This window comes from Triticum urartu, chromosome 2A (genome assembly GCF_056163025.1).
Source record: "Triticum urartu cultivar PI428250 chromosome 2A, HENAU_Tu73, whole genome shotgun sequence".
Classification (NCBI taxonomy): Eukaryota; Viridiplantae; Streptophyta; class Magnoliopsida; order Poales; family Poaceae; genus Triticum; species Triticum urartu.
In genome coordinates, this window is record NC_141874.1 from 601,379,642 (window position 1) to 601,396,800 (window position 17,159).

Consider the following 17,159-nt stretch of genomic DNA (forward strand, 5'->3'; position numbering starts at 1 on the left):
GCTGCGAGGATGGGGGAGCAACAGGTAGGTAGTGGTGGGTTGCGATGTGTGGGGGAAAGGGTGAGGTTGTTCCTTCTTATCTGTTCAACTTGGGCCGGGCTGAGCTCTTATGGGCCCTTACCAGAAAGCTTGAGGAGACTGGAAGGAGATCTCCCATTTTTCTTTAGGATTTTTTTCCTCAAAAAAATCCCTCAATAAAAAAAAACCTCAAAAAAATCTTTAGCTGTGTTCTGTGTAGACTATTCACATCTGAGTTTCTCTTTTTCGATGTATGTTTCAAATTTTGATCTGAAATTTTTAGGGGTTATCTTAATATGTGTTGTGAATATGCATGATTTTTTTCAGATTTTTTCGCAATGTTTAAATTTGAATTTGGGCCGCATGTCACCGTGCATGCCACCGTAGCGCATGCCACCTGATCCCAGTCCTTTTCTTTGTGGGCTGTAGGGAAAATACTGTAGCAGTTGCTACAGTATACAAAGGGGGCCCGGGGCGCTGGGCTGGGCTGGATCCGCCCCTGAGCAGAACCAACTCCAACTCTACCTAATGACCAGCAAAGGTATTCGTACAATATAATGATTTCAGACGTGCAAGGTAATATCACAAGCTATATCAAACTGCATGATGAGTGTTGTGCTGGGATGGGGATCTGAAAACAGTTTCCTTTATTTACAGAATCACAAAACAATCACGAAAAGAGAGTGGAAAGCATGGAACATTGGGTACTATTTTCTGAAAGCAGGTTCTACCAAGGGAACATCAGATTGCACCTAGTTTGTGGTTCTGCATATCTTGCATGTGTCCATGGACTGAAAGCAAAAGATGAAGATAAACAGAACTAAGGAACTAAGCATATTATGACATGTAACACCGTTGGTGAACTCATCATTTTGGGCTGCATATACTAATGTTAGGATTGACACAATATATATAACTCAATACAAATTACAGCTTCAGCAAAATCAGTGGTGAGAGAACTAAATCAATAAGTATTCTGCTTACAAGCAACATAATGGCCGGCAAAAGTTATCTTCTGAAAAGAAACACCATCCACTCTCTTTCTGTACAAGTACAATCTGTGAAACCACTCTCCCCATACCATAAATTTGTTCTTCTCTCCATCATTACCTACAAGCACAATCCTCTTTCTTTCTGTACATCTAAAAGGTTCTAAATTCACAATCTTCTCAATCCTGCAAGAAAGAAAGGGTGGGTTTTGAACCTTTCTCTAACAAAGTCAGCTTCTACAGCTATCAAACAGGGCCTTAGGATGTGGCGATGCTTAAAAAAATGTGGCTAGTTCTCATCATGAGAATCAACCAAGTCTCATCTAATTCTTAAAAAACCCTCAAAAAATCCAATTATTAAAAAAAGCCTCATCTAAATATTACACTGCTTTTTTTAGGGAAAAACCCTTACACTAGCCGATTTTATGTTAACATTTACACGGATTTTTTTAATTGATCAAACAGTACAAGTGTTAGATGTAACTACGGATGAGAATTAGCAAATTCCTTTTCCTTACAGAAAAAGCACACCCTTTTCGTTCATCTAAAAGTAACCCACGCAACCACTCTCAACCCTAGCCGCCAAGTCTCTCCCCACACCGTCGCATCGGCCTTCCTCCTCTTTCCTGTTCGGTATCCTCGGCGGCGGCAAGAAGAGTGGGAACCCGTCCTTTTTTTTTTCCTTATGTTCTGTTCCCTAGCGACATCGGTGAGGTAGTGGCGGTGATGTCATGTCAATAAGGTGTCTTCGATCTCTACCTACCTCGATGATATTCAATCCGGTGCATGTGAAGGGCCTGCGAGAGTTTGTGTCCCTGAATATGGCTGGTCTCTTGAGATCTTAGCAGTTGGTGTGTCCTTCAAGGAGAGCAATCAGCTGGCCATTGGTGCAACGACTTCAACATCTTCTTTTGTTTCGTTTTGCGGCATGGTTCTGTTTCTCAAACCCTCTGGGCCGATGTAATGGATTGCAAACTTGTTAGGAGGGGGGGGGGGTGACGCTCCAAACTTGTTAGGGGGGTGCAACACAAGATTAGAGAGGTCCACACTATTAAAAAACATGTTATAGACAAGACACACAATGTTTGTCAACGAGTTTCACCATCGCGGCGTATCCCGGAGCATTGATTATGGGCACATTTTCCAATGTACCAATCACATGGTACAAAACCATGACAAGATCTCGAGGCCACTAGACAACGCTCCAACGACCCTCACCATGGCCGGTTCGGCCACCCCTACCACGGGCGCCCGGACTGTTCCTCTCGTGATCTCTGTCTCAGTCAAAGTTGTGTCTCATCTATTTTTGACTACCCGCGGTGACCTTACATACTAATCCCAGGTTACACGTGTCCATCTCAAACACCTAACCCTCCGTGTACGCCAAATCTGACTGTAGCCCAATACACATATTCAACATAATTTTAACACATGCTGCCAACAGAAGCACGGCCGCCTAGAATGTATCCGATCGTTGCATCAGTGTTATGTTCTCTCTGTGTTTGAGAGAAGTTGTAATATACTCTACCCATCTCGAATTACTTGTTGCTGAAATGGTTGAATCTAGATGTTTTTTTAGTTCTATATACATCTGATTCTATCAATTTCCGCGACAAACAGTTGGGGGCGGAGGGGGTATTATTTTTGTTACCGTACCTTTTTTTTGCGAGCACTGGTACTTGTATTATTGCACTAGAGCCTTTGCCTTTTATCTGAAAACATGAACGGATAAGAACCAAGTGAGAGGTTGATGTTTGGTCACTTGATAGCACCTGTGTAACAGTTTATAAACTGAAAATGAGGCTACTAAAGTCTTTGCCCTATCAATTTATCAACAGTGGCCGCCTGCGGTCACTCTCACGAACCGATAAGAACCAAGCGAGAGAGGGTGGTCTGCGCCGTCTCGAAGAACCAATTCCGGCCGTGCAGTTGCGAGAAGTGACGAAGTGATCGACATGAGCTTCTGTGTTTTCAACAGAAACCATTGCTGGGCATGGCACGTAGCGACAACAGGCCGAGGATTGATGTGACCGTTTTGTTCACTGCTGCAAAGTCGGCTTGGTTTCGGCAGCTTTCCTTTACAAAGCACCGTCACCAAACTTCAGGTTTTGGCAATTGGCAGATATTTTTGCAGGTAATAACGGAGTGCTCGCCAAATTACACGTGCGCGTGTTAACAACTTTCGGGCCCATGGTGACGGGGGCACGACCAGCGGCGCCGTTAGTCTTAAAAAAAGAAGGGGGGAAAAGGCGGCGCCGTAATCCTATGAGAAAGATGCTCGCTGCAGCTTTCTGTCGACTGTGTAGTGCAAGGGGCTCTGAACTTATGCGATGTCACACTAAACCATTCTCGATGGTGCGCACTAATTACAAGTGCGTCTGTGTTGACAGTACAACCGCTGGTGGTTAGTTTGTTCACACGTGAACTTTGAAGTTCTTAATGCATGCTTATTTGTCTTGTTAAATAAACAGTGTATGTAATCCTGGAGCCCGTTCATGCATGCATGTAGGGCGATGTTGCAGTCGCAGCCTTCAGAGGAGAGGCCGGGCAGGCAATGGTGTGTGACCAAGCCAGCATATACACACGGATGTTTTCCTCCGTATTTAGATCATCTACAGTCGGACTCAGCAAATCCGGCCTCTCCTTTATCAAAAAAAAAAATGCAAATCCGGCCCCTCAAACATTCACGGACGCGCCCGGATGTGTCCACAGATACTAAGCGGGCACTCTCTATATCCACGTCTTCACACCCACGTATCTCATATTCCGTCCCTTATATTCATATACTAAACCATGCAACATTGATAGAAACTACGTAGATCATGAGCGAACATATAAGTGCACAATCGATTCATCAAAAGATAACAGCCGGATCATCGAAAGACAATCAAAGTTCACATAATACACATAATACGACGGACAAGTTCAAACTACAACTAAAAACTTGAAAAAAGACGGATTTTCACCACTTCCTTGCTGGCCCTTTGCCCTTCCGGTCGCCGGCGCAACTGTAGGACTCCGCGGCAGGAGGTGGGTCCATGTCGGAGCCGTCGGACCCGTCAGAGGAGGTGGAATCAGAGATGACGATGAAGCCTTGCAAGCGTCGGACGACGCGGTCTTGCTTACGCTTGAGCTTGGCCACCCTCGCTGCCTCCCTCGCTGCATCCACCACCTCCCGCTCAGATTGCTCAATGTCGAGTCGGAGCTGCTTGGCGTTGAGCCTCTGGAGCCGTCAGGCCTCCGTCTCCGCCTCAGTCAGTGGTCGGCGGCATGCCTACTCAAAGAGGCGGTCCTCCTCGTCGGGCACCCGACGCCGACGGGCAGACTGCGCAGGCCCGCCCTGCCATCTCCCTTGCCCTCTACCTCTCGCGGCGGGTACCTCGTGCCTCCGACTCTAGAGTACGCATCCGCGACGTCAGCTGAGCGGGCACTAGAACCCACCGTTGCCCGCGCGGAGCAGCAGCCGAAGGTGGAGGAGGCTGTCAGGCAGGAGGAGCAGATCGGGCAGGCCTCGCAGATCCGCGCGCGGGGCGGGAACGGACGACGCCGGCATCCGCGCTGCCGCGGCGGGCGACGGGGGGCTTTTGCACCGGACCCGGAGCTGCCGCCCGTATCGACCCGCGAGAGCTCGAGCGCGATACGGAGCGCCGACTCCTCCTCGTCTCCAAAGTTGCTGTCGGAGTGGCTGCCGGTGCTGGACATGTTCGCCGGCGCTAGAGATTTGGCAGATTGGGAAAATGGGAGCGTCGGGGAGGGGAGCGGAGTGAGCTAGGGTTTCTACCGTGCAGGGTTTTTTGGGGTCGGGGGTGGGCCAGGCTGATGTGACGGGCGTGCCCGGGTGTGCTCAGGTCGTCTCATATTCGCCCTAAATGCAGGACGAATATGAGGGGTGCCGGTCAACCTGGGCGTTTGAGGCATGTTTGAGAGCTCTGGTTGAGTCGGTATTTTATGACCGATCGGTAATCGGACGGCCTACCCAGACGTATGAGACGGATATAGGTCACCCGACTGTAGACGCTCTTAGGCCTCTTCCAATGCAAAGGTGCTTAGATGAGGTGCTAAATGCATTAAATACCTTAGCAACTCAACTCCCTAATGCATATGTGCTTAACTAGTTGTTGCTAAGCTCAGTTTATTTAATGAGTTAGCACCTAAAATCTTTCATGCATTGGTCAAATTGTATTATTTAAGTGGTTTGCCTAGATTCAGGCACTTGGCATTGGTTCTTTCTGGGGTAATTAAAGTGCTCTCTCTCTTCCTTAATGTTGTGCCATGTCATTTTTTACTAAGGCTGGTCATAGTGGGGAGTAACTTAGACTAGTAACATGCATATGTTACTATCTCCATAGTGCATAGTATCATAAATTAGTATCATTGGTGGTCTCATTTATTGCTATGCATGACACATAGTAGCATCATATTTATTATGTTACGGTATCTATCTACGTTATAACCATCTCTTATCTTCTTTAATTGCCTGTCACATAAGCATGTTTGCAAATCTCAAGTATATGATACTACTTATGTTATCTTCACTATAAGACTACCCACAATGGGAGTAACATAGGTAGTAACATCACGCATATTTAGATAAAATGGATGATGTGGCGAGCAATAAATGAAGAAAGAGAGCAAAGTAGTAACATAGCTAGTTACTAGTAGTATGAGTAACATCACAAATATCAATGCAAAATGAGTCCATGGCTTAATAAATGAAGTGTTGCATGTTACCACATAGTATATGTTACTCCCCACTATAGAGGTAGTAACATAGACTAATAACATTGACATGTTACTACTCTAAGTTACTACCCATTGTGGCTAGTCTAACCAATCTTATATAGCATGCTTAGCACCTATCCACGGTGAAGCAGTGGGAAGGGCCTTATACTTATACTTCCCCCGTTTCAAATTACTTGTCGTAGAAATGGATGTATCTAGACCTAAAATACAACTAGATACATCCATACCTGCCACAAGTAATTCGGAACGGAGGGAGTATAAAGCAAAAGGCTCGTTTGGCGAGAAGGCACTCTGATCGATCGGGCATGCGGTGCGTCCTGCCAGTGGCGCGCATGCATGCAAAAGCGCTGGTTGTCCGGAGCCGTTAATAAAACAACAAACTGTCCCTAATCGGTCACGTGTTGAATTCGCGAGTCGATCGACTTACACGGCGATACTCCGTTTGGAAAGAATCGATTCACAGCCCCAGAAATTTAACACGCGCAGCCAGAAAATTAGCCCATTCCCCAAGTGGCCAAGGGGAGAGTGAGGAAAAAAAACGTGAAGCTTAAAGAAACGGACAGCGACGGAGCCAGCAGGGAATTGGCTCAGCACGCGACCACCACTATAAATTCCACTCACGACGCATCCGTTGGCCACAGCCACGTGTGTCCAAACTAATTGAGCCCAGGCCACGGAGATCCGTAACCGCGAGACGTCGACGGCGGCATGGGCGCCGAGGCAGCCACCCCGCCGGCCGTGCTCCTCGTGCCGTTCCCGGCGCAGGGCCACGTCACGCCCATGCTGCTCCTGGCGCGCGCCCTCGCCGCGCACGGCGTCGCGGCCACCGTCGCCGTGCCGGACTTCATCCACCGCCGCATCGCTCGGACGACGGCCGGCAACGACGACGACCGCGATGGCGGCGGCGGCGTGGCGCTGGCGTCCATCCCCAGCGGTGTCGCGGACGTCGGCGACGGCGACCCGCCGGGGTTCGCCGAGTTCGGGCACGCCATGGAGCACCACATGCCCGCGCACCTAGAGCGCCTGCTGGCGCGCCGGCGCGTGGCCTGCGTTGTGGTGGACGTGCTGGCGTCGTGGGCCGTCCCCGTGGCCGAGCGGTGCGGCGTGCCGGCGGCCGGGTTCTGGCCAGCGATGCTCGCGAGCTACCGCGTGGTGGCCGCCATCCCGGAGCTCATGGAGGAGGGGCTCATCTCAGAATCTGGTACGCCATGCTTGGGGTGGTTCCCTTCCTTCCTTCCTTCCCGAACGTAGGCACACTGCGAACCACCGGAGCTCGCACGCGCGCGTAACATGGTTAGAGTTGACCTGGCGACCGGGAAAACTAAAGCTTAACATATTTAAATTCTAAAACAAAGTATATATAGGGTTAAGAACTTTTTAAGATCCTTGATCTTGCGTGCTTGGTGCGGCATGCATGCCACACGCCCCCACATGCTTTTCTACGTACGGTCGCAAGTTGCAACAAAAGTGTTAGCGGTACGTCAGGCATGATCCTAAATCTAAGGCTCGAAGCACTACGTACGATGCTCCCCCCAGATAGAAATATGTGTCTCCGAGATCTAGCCATCTCCACACACACCACACCATACTCATCAAACATCTCAGCTTAATTAGATGAGATCATGAGAAGAGCTAGCTCCACAACATATGTATTCACCTTGTGAGGAAAGGAAAGTTGATGATATGATATATGTACGGCCGGAAACCATGAAAATCACAGAAACTATTCATGATCTACGCATGCATATGTTAGCAACCACACTGAACATGCCAGGAGGATAAGTGGCGTGCGTTCAGTCGGTGGATCTTGGAACCGTTACGTACAACTCGTCCGTTGGGGTATTTTCTACAGCTGCTTGGAGAGTTGATGAATGGCCAAACATGATTGGGTTTGGCATGTGAAAATATTAGTCGGGGACCCGTCTTTCTTTTCGTTTGGTCCCTCTACAGCCGAGTGCTGTGTGGATCTGATCCATCTTGTCTTGGGGCCGGCCAGGGCCAGCAACACATTCGAGTATTTGTGAGGCAGCCTTTTTGTAGCTGATCATACTTGGCCCAGATGGTAACTCACCAAGTTGACCCTCCCCCCTCGGCAAATCGGCAGTCGACACATGATCGGTTCTTACTCACCAAGGGAGGGTATAATATCACGGCGAGATGTGCATGCATCATGCAGTACGCTCGCACATGTAGAAAGGATAATATTTAACGAATAATTGATGCTTGAGTCGCCTCGGCCGATTAACAGATCTTGTCGAATCATTTGGGCGATTAATTTTTTGCCCCTCCTTTTACGTCTGTACTAGCAATTTGTGGGATCCATGCACGGGTTTTTCCGTGGTAGAGAAACTAAATCAGCTGCATGCGTCCATTTTTCTTTAGACATAGACACAAGCTATTGGACGAACCAACCTGGGCCCTCTGGCTGGCTGGCTCGTGCAGTACAGTGTAGCCTTTTCCCATATATGCAACGGGGAATAGTCTTTCTCTTCGGATTACGGTTGTGGTGTAGCAACCAGATGATGCGGAAGACGACAACACGATCGACTTGGCCTGACCGGTCGACCCAATCCATCGATCGGTCCGGAAGAGCAATCACGTACTGACGTACGAGCAGTACATGTACTACATCAAGCGATGTGACGGCAGTTGCCAACTCGGTCGGTCCCTTGGATCGGATGAGCTTCGGGTGCATGATTGAACGTCACCAATCAGCCCACGTGGGATGGAACGCACACAGCCGGGGTCCACCACGCAGGAAAACTCTAAGGCGACGGGAGGCGATTGCATGGTGAACGTCTACCGCTGCTAGGGTTAGGGTTTGAGCTGCGGGGGTGAGAGAGGATACGGTGGTTCGTGGACGGCGACGGCGCTGAACTCAGGACCGACCGGTGATCTTCCGTCTTCGTCGCTGACGGAGCGGATGGCGGAGAAGGCTGGAGAAAAGGGGGTTAGGGTTTCGGAACAGATGGGATCGACATCGGCGGCGGCGGCGGCTGGGACTACTCCGAGGATTCATAACAACACCAGGGTGTCCATAGGCGGGGCGAACCAGAAGAAATCTACCAGCCGAACTAGCTGTGCATCAGGCTCGGGGATGGCACACCAGAGGAACACGAACGGCAGGCAGGGGGATGCAGAGGCACTGGCCTCGGGCAGGAAGAACACTCCAGCGGCCGAGGAAAAGGGGATGGCGACGCCGCAACGCAAGATGGATGGTACAGCAAGCCGGACCTCCTCTAAATCTCCGGTGGAAAGCAAGACGCCAGATCCCTACGTCGAGCCTTTCAGCGAGGCTTGGGGGCATGGTACTGATGGATAAGGAGGCAGAGGGGTTCGTGTTTGAGGAACCGGAGAAGGTGAGTGCAAGGAATAATCGATGGTCAGCCGTCGGTAAAGTATGCTCGCCGAGGCCGATGATCATGAGCGCGGTCGAGCGCGCGATGCAAAGGGCCTGGGGTTTGCACAAAGTGGCCAAGTTTGCGGACCTCGGTTCCAACATATTTGAGGTTCACTTTGGCAGCGAAGGAGACTGGAAACATGCAATGAACAACGGGCCATGGCAATATGATTTCAGCGTGTTGATCTTGAAGGAATATGAAGGCAAAACTAGGCCGTCAGAGATGATTTTCGATAGAACTGATGTGTGGGTTCGGGTGGACGACTTACCACCGGACAAGAGGACTGAATCCTTTGGTAGAGCTCTTGGGAATTGGTTGGGGGAGATTGTACGAGTGGACACTGATAAGGATGGTATAGCAAGGGGACAGTATTTGAGGGTTAGAGCAAAGATTAATGTGTTTGAACCGTTGGTGAGAGGTTTCAATCTCAAAACGTCCAAAGATGACAAGTTGGGGACCTGGTTTGACTTCTACTACGAGAAGGTGCCTCACTTTTGTTTTGAGTGTGGTAGGATGGTTCATGCAGAAGGCATATGTGTTCCCCCTTTGGACTCGTCCCAACAATGGGGTGGCTGGTTAAGGGCGTCCCCGGGACGGTCGAATGGAGCAAAAGGAGGACCTCATGGGCCAGCTGGGAGCAGCAATAGCTGGGGCAGCAGACGTACGGGCGACAGCGACCCAAGGCGTCATCCCAATTCTGACAAAACTGAGGCTCCAACAAAACGTAACCTGCAGGATGAGTTTACCAGATCGGAAGGAGCACGCACTGGCGTGGCTGCTAAAACCGACAGAGGAGAAGTTACTAGCCCTTTGAAGGAGAAAAATAAGTATGAAAGAAGGGAGGGGCATGACCTCAGACAGGATTTAGAGCAGAAGAGACTTGAGAAATAAACTTCAAGGACAACAACGCTATGCTAGCAGCTCAAGAGATAGAAGAGAGGATATGCGGGAGGAGGAGGGAGGAAGCCACATACATCATAACAGGGGTGATTTGCGGAGAGGTGATGAACAAAGGGATAGGGAGAGGTTTGGGGAAGGTGGGGGCAGGAAGAGAGGTCACTTTGTCAGGAAGCCTAGGCAGGAGTACAGACCAGTTCAACGTGGCTACCAACAACCAAGCTTTGATTATGAAGGTAGGAAGAGAGGGCCTAGGCAGTTTTTGGGTGGCAAAAAATGATCCGGATAAGCAACTGTCAAGTGATGAGTTCATCAGAGATACGAGGAGGAAGACATCTACTGTTTTTGACCGGCTATCGGAGAACAATGATTCATCGGCGGACCCCGACGAGGGGGACCGCCGGACGCAATGAATTTCCTAGCCTGGAACTGTCGAGGCTTGGGGTTGGACTCGACGGTTGGCGAACTCAGAGACCTGCTACGGTCCTACAACCCAGCGGTGGTTTTTCTTTCAGAAACGAAGAAGAAGGCGAGAGCTATGGAGAAACTTAAATGGAGTTTGGGTTTTAGAAGTGGTGTTGCAGTTGATTGTCAAGGTTGGGTTTGGCTCTTTGGTGGAGAGATAATGTGTAGGTTAACATTAGGCCTTGGTGCCAATACTTCATAGATGCGGAAATGATATGGGAGGGGAAGACCTATAGATTCACTGGTTTCTATGGGGAGCCCAAGACGGAGTTGCGCAAGAAATCATGGGATGCGATTAGGTTCCTAAAAGCACAAGACGATCTTCCATGGATTTGTGTTGGAGACTACAATGAAGCTCTATTCCAAACTGACCAGCTAGGGGGTAATCAGCGACCTTTTGCGCAGATGGAGGACTTTAGGGATTGTTTGGCGGAGTGCGGTCTAGCAGATCTGGGGTTCTGTGGTTACCCATACACATGGGATAACAAACGTGACGGGACAGAAAACATTAAGGTACGACTGGACAGAGCTACGTGCACGAACACATTTTTGGAGCTATTCCCTGAAACATATGTGGAACACCTAGTGACAGAGGAGTCAGATCACCAAGCTATCCTGGTTAGAGCGCTGGAGACGGCTCCGCGCGCAAGAGATAGAGGGCCGAGGCCGTTTCATTTTGAAGAGGCTTGGACGAGGCACGAGCAATATGACACCATGATCGCCCAGGCCTGGTCAGACGCAAGTACAGATGAAAACACGGTGGCGGGAGTGTGGGCAAAACTGAGCAAGATGACTGGGAGTATGCAGCGCTGGGCACGGGAGGTGTTTGGATCCATCCGGAGGCACATAACGAAGTTGAAGACGCAGCTCGCAGACGCATGAAGCAGGGCTGACATCTCTGGTACCTCACTGGAGGTCCGAGAGATTGAAAAACAGCTGCGCGAAATCTATGCTAGGGAGGAGCTGTTGTACCAGCAGCGATCGCGTGTGGACTGGTTGCGGGCGGGTGACCAAAACACAAAATATTTTCAGAATCGGGCGTCGCATAGCAAGAGGAAAAACACCATTCGTGCTTTGCGCAGGGAGGATGGTACGAGATGTATGGTAGACGAGGAGATGCGTGAGTTGGCAGCCAGTTTTTATGAATCTTTGTTTACATCAGAAGGATCAGTGGATGCACAGGAGATACTAGAAAATATTAATCAGCTGGTCTCGGACGATATGAACGCCAAGCTAACATATGCTATCTCCGATGTGGAAATTGAAGCTGCGTTGTTTCAAATGGGGCCGACGAAAGCGCCGAGGCCAGACGGGTTACCTGCTCTCTTTTACCAAAGACACTGGTCGTTGGTGAAGAGTGATGTATGCACGGCCGTTCGGGGTTTTTTGAGTGGGGCTTTGACCCCGCCTGATTTTAATGATACAATCATTGTCATGATTCCGAAAGTTAACTCACCGCAGCTGCTTTCATAGTTCCGCCCCATCAGTTTATGCAACGTCTTGTACAAGATTGCCACCAAGGTGTTGGCGAATAGGTTGAAGGGTATTCTTCCACTTTTAATCTCTGAAGAACAAAACGCTTTTGTGCCCGGGCGTCTGATCACTGATAATGTGTTGGTGGCATATGAGTGTGTACACGCTATTCGCAAAAGGAAAAGAAAGAAGAGTTTGTGTGCGATTAAGTTGGATATGATGAAAACGTATGACCGAGTGGAGTGGATATTCCTGGAGAGGGTTATGACACGTTTTGGTTTTGATCCGATGTGGGTCGCAATGATAATGAGATGTGTCACCTCGGCGCGTTTTTCTGTAAAGTTAAATGGTGGGCTATCCAGGAGCTTTACACCTTCTCAGGGTTTAAGACAGGGGGATCCATTGTCACCATATTTGTTCCTCTTCTGCGTGGAGGGTTTTTCAGCGCTACTCAAGAAGGCTCAAACTGACAAACAGCTTTCCGGGGTGAAGTTTGGGAGCACTGGCCCCCATATAACTCACTTGTTGTTTGCAGATGATAGTATAATTTTCCTTGAGGGAACCAAGGAGAATATGGAAACACTAAAACAGATCCTTGAAAAGTATGAAAAAACATCAGGACAGAAGGTAAATTTGCAGAAATCCTCCATCTTTTTTGGAAAAGGAAGCCATGATGTGATGAAGGATCAGATTAAGCAGATTGTGGGGATTCAATCTGAGGCTCTTAGTGAACGATACTTGGGCCTCCCAACACTGGTTGGTAGGTCCAAGGATGGCACTTTTAAATATGTTACGGAGTGTGCTAAGGGTAAAGTGTGTGGTTGGAAGGGGCAAGGATTGTCCAAAGCAGCTAGAGAAGCTCTCGTCAAATCTGTCCTGCAAGCGACACCGACCTATACCATGAGTTGTTTTCACCTCTCGAAGAAGATGTGCCGGAACCTGACTTCAATCTCGTCCAAATTCTGGTGGGGTGCAATGAATGGTGAGAGAAAGTTCCATTGGATCGCTTGGGAGAAGATGTGTGCGAGCAAGAGGGATGGGGGTATGGGGTTTCGTGACCCCGAGGCATTCAACCAAGCTTTGTTGGCGAAACAAGCATGGCGTATTCTTCAAGTTCCAACTTCTCTATGTGCTAGAGTGCTCAAAGCAAGGTATTTTCAAGATAATTCAATTTTGTCTGCTTCCTGCCCAGCCTCGGGATCGTTCACTTTCAGGAGTATCTTGCACGGCCGGGATTTGCTAAGGGAGGGCCTCATATGGAGAGTTGGGGCGGGGCTCAACATTAACATTCACCATGACTCGTGGATACCTCGGAATGGGAGCACCAAACCCCTAGGCCAAGTATACATACAGGGTGTGACCAAGGTGGCTCACTTAATCAACCCTGATGGTGTGTCGTGGAATGAGGAGTTGGTGGATCAGATGTTTACAGTGGCAGATGCTACGGACGTGAAGCAAATTGCGATTGGCGGCCCGGGGGCTGATGATTATCTTGCATGGAATTTTACGCGTAATGGTGTATTTACCGTTAGATCGGCATACCACCTACGAATGGCCTTGAACAGAACGAGGTCCGGACAGCCGGAGTCCTCGAGTTCGATAGCTATGCACAAAGGATATTTGGAGCTGTGGGATACAAGTGCGCCGGGCAAGGTCAAAATTCATATGTGGCGCATGATCCGCAACGGGCTTGCTGTAGGGGCAGAACTCCACCGACGTCGGATCAAGCCGGGCGTTTTTTGTGTTGTGTGTGCCCGTGAAGAAACTATAATGCATAGATTTTGGGGCTGCCAGCATTCAGTCATGTTCTGGGAGTTGCTAAGGGAACAGGTCGGCTTGGTGTTGGAAGAACCACCGAGACACATTCAGACTCAGCGAGCTCTAGCATCCTGGCTCCTTGACTGGTTTGCCCGGGCGAAGGACGACGAGAAGGAGGTTATGCTTCAGGCGGCCTATAGCCTCTGGCTGGCACGGAATGAGGCAAGGGACGGGCGGAATATTGTATTAGCACATGAAATAACAGCTACAGTGCAGATGCATGTTGCAGAATGGAGAGCATCTCACGAGACGAGGGCGTCACAATCAGAACCAAAGACTATTCAGCGATGGGTACCTCCTGAAGCTGGATGGGTAAAGATCAACTCCGACGGCGCGGTCTCCAGGCACGGGGAGAAAGGAGGAGGTGGAGCGGTTCTTCGCGATCACCAAGCGGCGTTTCGCGCTGAATTGTGCCACTTCTTCCCAAATACAGTTGGTCCTGAGATGGTCGAGGTGTTAGCGTGCAGACAAGGCGTTCGAATGGCGATCGATCTAAACTTCACACGGGTGCATGTGGAGCTTGATTGCTTGTCTTTGGTCAAGAAGCTTAACGACTCGCAGAAGGATTTGTCTGCTGCAGGCCCATGGGTGGAGGAGATTAAAGCGATGCTTCGGTCTATGGAGGAATCCAAGGTGACATGGATTCGTCGGTCTGGGAATGTAGCCGCTCATAAATTAGCAAAAGTAGGGATAGGGGAGAACCGTTCGGAGATTTGGGTGGGCTTGTCACCAGACTTTATTTTAGATGTAATTTCAGACGAGATTCCTAGCTACGGTTAAATAAAGCGGCATGATTTTCCCCTCAAAAAAGAAAGCCCACGTGGGATGGAACTCACAACTTGTGGGCGGCCTGAGTTTCTACACTATGCGTGCGTCCGTGTTACTTCGATCTAGCTAGCGCACAGCATATGTCGGCACGAGTGCACTGCATGCAGTAGAATCGATGAGTTTTGCATCTCACTAATTCACCCGTCGATTTTTACCAACGTGCAGGTGCCCCTCAATCATCGCCGAATCAGTCCGACGACGACGGGCTCAGGCAGGGCAAGATGCTTCGAGCCCTCAACATCTTGCCGGCAGAGGTAGAGCTCAACAACGGTGAGCTGCCATGGCTCGTGGGCGACTCGGCCACCCAGAAATCGAGGTTCGCGTTCTGGCTGCGGGCTCTGCACCGCGCGCGGAGCTTCCGATCCGTCCTCGTCAACTCCTTTCCCGGCGAGGCCGGCGGTGTCGCCGCCGCAGACGACGGCCACCCGGCGCGGCAGGGCCCGCGGGTCCTCCCGGTGGGGCCGCTGCTGGCGGCCGGCGGGGGCGACACCAGCACGGAGCAGCGAGCGAAAGGCGACGGGCCCCCGGTGGCACCGTGCAAGGAGCAGCAGCCCAGCAGCATGTGGCAGGCAGACTCGACGTGCATGGGCTGGCTGGACAGGCAACGTGCGGCGTCAGTGGTGTACGTCTCGTTCGGCAGCTGGGTGGGGCCGATCGGGCCCGAGAAGGTCAGCGAGCTCGCGCTGGGGCTGGAGGCCACCGGCCGGCCCTTCCTGTGGGCGCTCAGGAAGGACCCGTCGTGGCGCGCGGGGCTCCCCGACGGCTACGCCGACAGGGTGGCCGCCGCCGGCCGCGGCAAGGTGGTGGGCTGGGCGCCGCAGGAGGAGGTGCTCACCCACGGCGCCGTCGGCTGCTACCTCACGCACTGCGGCTGGAACTCCACCGTCGAGGCCATACGGCACGGGGTGCGGCTGCTGTGCTGCCCCGTCTCCGGCGACCAGTTCATCAACTGCGCCTACATCACCCGGGTGTGGGGGATCGGGATCAGGCTCGGCGGCGGCATGAGTAGGGACGAGGTGAAGGACTGCATCGAGAGGGTCATGGAGGGCAAGGAAGGGAGGCGTCTGCAGGAGAAGATGGACGGGCTGAGGGAGAGAGTCGTGACGGCCGAGGCGACGAGCTTGGCGCAACGGAACGTCAAGTCCTTCGTAAACGAAATTAGGAGGGACCAACCTCCTTTGTCGATGCAGATGTACAGCATACTGTAGAGGTCGAACACTTTTGTGCCTATCTTGTACATTATCATTTTAGACATAATGCTTAGATGAGCCCGGCTTAATATGACTTCATAAAAGCCCTAAACGGTCCGCAACCGTGAACCGCGCCGGCATCGCTCCCATGGGCCGGCTCGGGCGAACCCTAGCGGCGGCGCCGCCGCCACCCCCCTCCCCCCTACTCCAGCCCCTCCCCTCGCTGCTGTTGTGCAACGTCGGCGGGTAAAGCCCGCACGGCGGTCGACGGCGGCGGTGTTGGAAATATGCCCTAGAGGCAATAATAAATTGATTATTATTATATTTACTTGTTCATGATAATCGTTTATTATCCATGCTATAATTGTATTGATAGGAAACTCAGATACATGTGTGGATACATAGACAACACCATGTCCCTAGTAAGCCTCTAGTTGACTAGCTCGTTGATCAATAGATGGTTACGGTTTCCTGACCATGGACATTGGATGTCATTGATAACGGGATCATATCATTAGGAGAATGATGTGATGGACAAGACCCAATCCTAAGCATAGAACAAGATCGTGTAGTTCATATGCTAAAGCTTTTCTAATGTCAAGTATCATTTCCTTAGACCATGAGATTGTGCAACTCCCGGATACCGTAGGAGCGCTTTGGGTGTGCCAAACGTCACAACGTAACTGGGTGGCTATAAAGGTACACTACGGGTATCTCCGAAAGTGTCTGTTGGGTTGGCACGAATCGAGACTGGGATTTATCACTCCGTGTAAACGGAGAGGTATCTCTGGGCCCACTCGGTAGGACATCATCATAATGTGCACAATGTGATCAAGGAGTTGATCACGGGATGATGTGTTACGAAACGAGTAAAGAGACTTGCCGGTAACGAGATTGAACAAGGTATCGGGATACCGACGATCGAATCTCGGGCAAGTATCGTACTGCTAGACAAATGGAATTGTATACGGGATTGATTAAGTCCTTAACATCGTGGTTCATCCGATGAGATCATTGTGGAACATGTGGGAGCCAACATGGGTATCCAGATCCCGCTGTTGGTTATTGACCGGAGAGTCATCTCGGTCATGTCTGCATGTCTCCCGAACCCGTAGGGTCTACACACTTAAGGTTCGGTGACGCTAGGGTTATAGAGATATTAGTATGCGGTAACCCGAAAGTTGTTCGGAGTCCCGGACGTCACGAGGAGTTCCGGAATGGTCCGGAGGTAAAGAATTATATATAGGAAGTGCTATTTCGGTCATCGGGACAAGTTTCGGGGTCACCGGTATTGTACCGGGACCACCGGAAGGGTACCGGGGGTCCACCGGGTGGGG

At 50.6% G+C, this 17,159-nt stretch overlaps 2 protein-coding genes across 2 annotated transcripts; both read left to right on the forward strand.

The window, feature by feature from the left end:
- The first annotated feature begins 6,308 nt into the window (after window positions 1-6,308).
- On the forward strand, window positions 6,309-16,146 carry LOC125539094 (UDP-glycosyltransferase 82A1). Its single transcript, XM_048702463.2, has 2 exons — window positions 6,309-6,951; window positions 14,798-16,146. The coding sequence occupies exons 1-2, from the start codon at window positions 6,459-6,461 to the stop codon at window positions 15,838-15,840; spliced, it is 1,536 nt and encodes a 511-aa protein (XP_048558420.2). The 5' UTR covers window positions 6,309-6,458; the 3' UTR covers window positions 15,841-16,146.
- On the forward strand, window positions 6,997-14,789 carry LOC147986167 (uncharacterized). The gene is made up of 2 exons (XM_087545673.1): window positions 6,997-10,027; window positions 10,060-14,789. The coding sequence occupies exons 1-2, from the start codon at window positions 8,885-8,887 to the stop codon at window positions 10,459-10,461; spliced, it is 1,545 nt and encodes a 514-aa protein (XP_087401799.1). The 5' UTR covers window positions 6,997-8,884; the 3' UTR covers window positions 10,462-14,789.
- Window positions 16,147-17,159: the final 1,013 nt, after the last annotated feature.